The 5,884-nt window shown below is 41.7% G+C and overlaps 1 protein-coding gene across 1 annotated transcript; it reads left to right on the forward strand.

Moving 5' to 3' along the window:
- Positions 1 to 670: 670 nt before the first annotated feature.
- LOC145425792 (uncharacterized) lies at positions 671 to 4,071 on the forward strand. The gene is made up of 6 exons (XM_080299202.1): positions 671 to 1,222; positions 2,032 to 2,112; positions 2,883 to 3,024; positions 3,166 to 3,281; positions 3,548 to 3,817; positions 3,993 to 4,071. The coding sequence occupies exons 1-6, from the start codon at positions 970 to 972 to the stop codon at positions 3,995 to 3,997; spliced, it is 867 nt and encodes a 288-aa protein (XP_080155328.1). The 5' UTR covers positions 671 to 969; the 3' UTR covers positions 3,998 to 4,071.
- Positions 4,072 to 5,884: the final 1,813 nt, after the last annotated feature.

Here is a 5,884-nt window from a genome sequence, read left to right on the forward strand (position 1 = left end):
GTTGATTTTTTCACACCAAGCTGCTTGCCTATTGTAGATTCACTCTTCCCAGTCTGGTGCAGGTCTACAATACTTTTCCTGGTGTCCTTCAAAAGCTCTTTGGTCTTGGCCATGGCGGCGTTTGGAGTCTTACTGTTTGAGGCTGTGGACAGGTGTCTTTTATACAGATGATGAGTTCAAACAGGTGCCATTCATACAGGTAACGAGTGGGGGACAGAAAAGCTTCTTACAGAAGACGTTACAGGTCTGTGAGAGCCAGAGATTTTCCATGTTTGAGGTGACCAAATACTTATTTTCCACCCTGATTTACGAATAAATTCTTTACAAATCCTACCATGTGAATTCATGGATTTTTTTTTTCACATTCTGTCTCTCACAGTTGAAGTGTACCTCTGGTGCAAATTACTGACCTCTGTCATCATTTTAAGTGGGGGAACTTGCACAATCGGTGGTTGACTAAATACTTTTTTGCCCCACTGTATAACATGCTGTGCTTCTGTCGGTGCTGTGCTATTGGACAGAAGTCCCTAATGTAAAGGTCTCCGAGGTCACTGCAGACTGTGCATCATCCAATGCTGAGGGCTAAAAGAGGAGACAGAGCTTTTGAAGCTTGAGATCTATGAATTTGGTGATTTGTTTTAAAAGCAGCTAAAAATATAATCTTTTTAAGCTTGCTTTTGGGTAACTTTTTGTTCTAACATTTAACCATTTTTGTTATGATGTTTGTCCTCAAAGGTGCTACATTAAAAATGCTTTTCACTTACTTTACTATAATGCCATGATTTTCACCAGCATCTTAAATGTACAGCAGACATCAGTCTTACTGATAAAAGTCAGACCAGCAGGGGAACTAAATAACGCCTGATTTTCTTTTCCGGACACAATTTGTAGCTGCACCAGAATCCGCCGGAAACGCACCCTGCGCTGTAGTGTGTCTTCATCAAAACACAGCTGAGAAAACAAACAAACATGTTTTACTGGATGAAGAGCGGCAGCAGCGGCGGCCCCGAGCCGGTCGACAGCGTCGGTAACATGTCTAAGAGCGACATACTGAGAGGAATCGTCACCGAGAAAATGAGCACAGCCGCCCGCGAGATCTTAGCGGTGGTGGAGAGGACTGTAGCCGACTACGAGGAGGAGGCTGCGGGCTTCAGGCGAGAGATCGGCCGTCAGAGGAGACTGCTGGAGCTTCTGCAGCCTAACGTCTCTCTGGAGAAAAGAGGTGAGTGGACAAATAAAGCTGCTCGCAGCCACAAAAAGCTGATTTGTAAATTTAGAATTTGCCGAACTTCGTTTAAAAATCGCTGATTTTACGTTTACAAGCTGTTAAACATACAGATGTGTAATTACAATAAAATGTGAATGCAGGGAAAATAATATTAGCGTTATTTGCAATTCGGCATAAATCTCTCTCAGTTTAAATGTAGAGAAGAGCTGATGATTCATTTTTTTTGTTTTTGTTTTTTTTCCCTGAACTAGACCTTGAGGTGTATGAAGCCTCTACTTGAGGTAGAACCTTCAGCCTGGAGTGGTTATTCCATACATTTTTTAGTGCCATGACCTCAGACTTTGAGGGACTAATTAGAATTTCTGCTGCTTCAGGCTGTTCCAGTGAGATGGAGGTCGCCAACAGAAAACATCTGAGACCACCCAACTAAACTCTTCTTGAGCGTGCAATCTGATTTACTGCTTTTTATTATCCACGCTCTCATGGCTGTTGTACAGACTCTTAAAAGCATGTAGCAACAGGCCATATAACCCGTAACCACGCCCTTCTTCTCACAAGATATGCCACTGGGCGTAATGTAGTTATCCTTGAGAGCATAAGAATCTGGTCTAATTCTTATCCCAGATTGTCATTCTTTGTTTTGTTTTGTCTTTTTGGAATCTAGAGTTAATGTTTTCTTATTGGTTTACATAATAAAAACAATGATCAACAGGAAGGAGGGTCTTCGGAGCTGCAGTCAAACACCACAGTCACACAAAGCTGATATATTGATCAAATGTTCTTTTTGACCAAAAAACACAAAGTCCTACAGCCTGATGTGGAGAGGCATGAGGTGGAAGTCGTGCCTGAGGACAGAGAGGAGCAACAGCCCAAGCAACAGACAGGTACGTCTGAACAGTCTTACCATTAATTGTTTTTCTTTTTTTTTTGGGGGGGGGGGTTGTTCAAGGCTTTTATAAAGAATATTGCAAAATGACACAGGCACCCCATAACATGGGTAACCCCATATATAGGTATATATCCAGAATACAACCAGTTGGCAACCAGATGAGTTCCGCTTATTGGCACAGACTGATTAAGATTAATTGCAACATGTTGGCAGTCTGTCCATGTTTGTAAGTTGGCCTCGAGTTATTTGCAAACATCACCAATTTGTCACCAGCAGTCGGTCAAAAGTCAGCCTGACTGTTTAGAAACAATTTGCCTCCTACTGTGTGTTAATAAGGAGGTTCAAAGTTTTTATTTTTTATCACCATGGCCTCATCTGGTCAGAATGCAAAGAAAACTGCTATCAATTAGTTGCCGTATATGTCGGTTTACTTTAGTGTAATCAGTAGTAACTTAAAGGAAGACACGCATGGACTGCTAAACTCTGAAAGAGAAAACAAGTCATTTAAGTTAATGACTTTAAGTCATTAACTTAAATAAAGATTTAAACTGAGAACTACAAATCAAACTCACCTAAGCTGCCGCTTGTGTGGGAGTGAAAAGAGGGCATGAAAGTGAGTGCAGTGCTTATATACTGTGCGCCAGGCGAGTTCAATTAATCAAATTATTACTAAAGCAAACTGACTAAACCACATGTATTGTGTCTTTGTCGTTCATATGATTCAAATTAAAAACCATAACAAAAAGTGAATTCTGATGTATCCAGGTGTGAAGGACACTGAGAGCCTGGCCCTGCTTTGGTACGACGACATTGATGACGATGAAGAGGAGCAGGAGTTGGTGCAACCAACAAGTTCCCGACAAAAACGAGAAGATCTAAAGGACCCAGATTATAAAATGCCGTCAAGGTTAGAAAAAACACCACTTTAAGGAACAACAAACTGTAGAGGTTTGTGATATGGCCAACAATATGTGGATGGTCCCCAAGTTTATTTGCATTTGCTTTATAGTCTTTTATGACACTGACTTAGTTCCTGCATTTTCGCCAGAGTTCCGACTATCAGGAAGAAGCCCGGCAGACCTCGCATCAGTGACATAAAGAACCATATAGATCTCAGAGTCCGCATCCTGGAGGACTCTCACACCAATGTGCTCTCTAAGACGGGTATGAAATGAAATGTTAGTCATTAAGGTTTTGTATTTGTCTGTTATGTGGTACAGTGTTAGCCGTGCTATTAATACCATTTTTTCTTTGTTCCTAATTCAAAGCATTTTCCAATGCTTACAAAAATATTTAATTACATTATTTATCATCAGAAATAGTCAAAGACTGGCCAACTAATCACTTGAACTAATGAATACTAGGGCAAGGTTTGGTTTTACTGACTGCCTAAGGACTATTGATCTTAAGATGAATTTCTTCTGTTCCAGTATTCAAGAAGTTCCCAGCACACGACCTGAAGTGCCCTCTTGGTCTACAGGAAGCTGACTTCCTGGACCTGTTGAAGTCCACCTTTCCTCAGCTGGCAGATGATGAACCTTTTGACTTGTTCACAACTGACAGAAGCCGGAGGCTCCAGCCCCTGAAAGTGAAGATTGTGACTCCAGAGGAGATCCACATGTTTACTGGAAACTCTGCCCTCTACATCCGCCTGAAGGTAGACGCTGTACCTGTTTGTGCTGCTTTTGCCTCTGACATTGGTAGGATTTTGATAATTTTGCTTCTTTATACCACAATAACAGATTTAAAATGTAACAATCATGATGTGATTTAAATGTACACTTTAAGATTTTACAAAAATGTTAAAGAAATTTTAGCTATTTTACTCTCAGTTAACATAAGTGCTGATAATAATTTGGAAATGAACTCTTACAGACTAGTGAGGAGGGGGAGAAAGAGTTTCCCGCTTCACCAACAAACGATGACTGTCCATCCAGCGATGCTGACATAACAAAAAACAGTGAAGCTGAACTCCAGTCAAGGTAAAAATAAAAACGGGTATAAGGATTTGTGTGCTCTTGATTGACCAACGATGTCAAAAACAAGACTCTAGAATGTTGATGTAAATCTAGACGCTGGATTATGAGGTGCCGTAAGGGACATTATTACTGAAACGCTCTCACACACACTACTGAAACGCTCTCACACACACTACTGAAACGCTCTCACACACACTACTGAAACGCTCTCACACACACTACTGAAATTTTACCTCTCACACACACTACTGAAACGCTCTCACACACACAACTGAAATTTTACCTCTCACACACACAACTGAAACGCTCTCACACACACTACTGAAACGCTCTCACACACACTACTGAAATTTTACCTCTCACACACACTACTGAAACGCTCTCACACACACTACTGAAACGCTCTCACACAAACTACTGAAACGCTCTCACACACACTACTGAAATTTTACCTCTCACACACACTACTGAAATTTTACCTCTCACACACACTACTGAAATTTTACCTCTCACACACACTACTGAAATTTTACCTCTCACACACACTACTGAAACGCTCTCACACACACTACTGAAATGCTCTCACACACACTACTGAAATTTTACCTCTCACACACACTACTGAAACGCTCTCACACACACTACTGAAATGCTCTCACACACACTACTGAAACGCTCTCACACACACTACTGAAACGCTCTCACACACACTACTGAAACGCTCTCACACACACTACTGAAACGCTCTCACACACACTACTGAAACGCTCTCACACACACTACTGAAATTTTACCTCTCACACACACTACTGAAACGCTCTCACACACACTACTGAAACGCTCTCACACACACTACTGAAACGCTCTCACACAAACTACTGAAACGCTCTCACACAAACTACTGAAACGCTCTCACACACACTACTGAAATTTTACCTCTCACACACACTACTGAAATTTTACCTCTCACACACACTACTGAAATTTTACCTCTCACACACACTACTGAAACGCTCTCACACACACTACTGAAATGCTCTCACACACACTACTGAAATGCTCTCACACACACTACTGAAATGCTCTCACACACACTACTGAAATTTTACCTCTCACACACACTACTGAAACGCTCTCACACACACTACTGAAATGCTCTCACACACACTACTGAAACGCTCTCACACACACTACTGAAACGCTCTCACACACACTACTGAAATGCTCTCACACACACTACTGAAACGCTCTCACACACACTACTGAAACGCTCTCACACACACTACTGAAACGCTCTCACACACACTACTGAAACGCTCTCACACACACTACTGAAATTTTACCTCTCACACACACTACTGAAACGCACTCACACAAACTACTGAAACGCACTCACACAAACTACTGAAACGCTCTCACACACACTACTGAATCGCTCTCACACACACTACTGAAACGCTCTCACACAAACTACTGAAACGCTCTCACACACACTACTGAATCGCTCTCACACACACTACTGAAACGCTCTCACACACACTAATGAAAACCAAGAGGATTTCAATTGAACAGGAAGGCATTTTAGCTGCACAGGAAGGTGAGGAAAAACAAATAACACGTTAATGCACAGCTAACACCGCGGTGACGTCGACAACAGTCTGTTAGAGGTATAATTGAAAAATATTTTGCCTTCATCAGTGACTATCCAAACATTGTTGTAGGGTAGCAGCCTATTGCAACAAGTCGGGGCATCCTGGCTATGCTAGCTGCCCGTGTAATCTGGAAAGA

The sequence above is a fragment of the Astatotilapia calliptera genome, chromosome 3 (genome assembly GCF_964374335.1).
Source record: "Astatotilapia calliptera chromosome 3, fAstCal68.1, whole genome shotgun sequence".
NCBI classification, from domain to species: Eukaryota; Metazoa; Chordata; class Actinopteri; order Cichliformes; family Cichlidae; genus Astatotilapia; species Astatotilapia calliptera.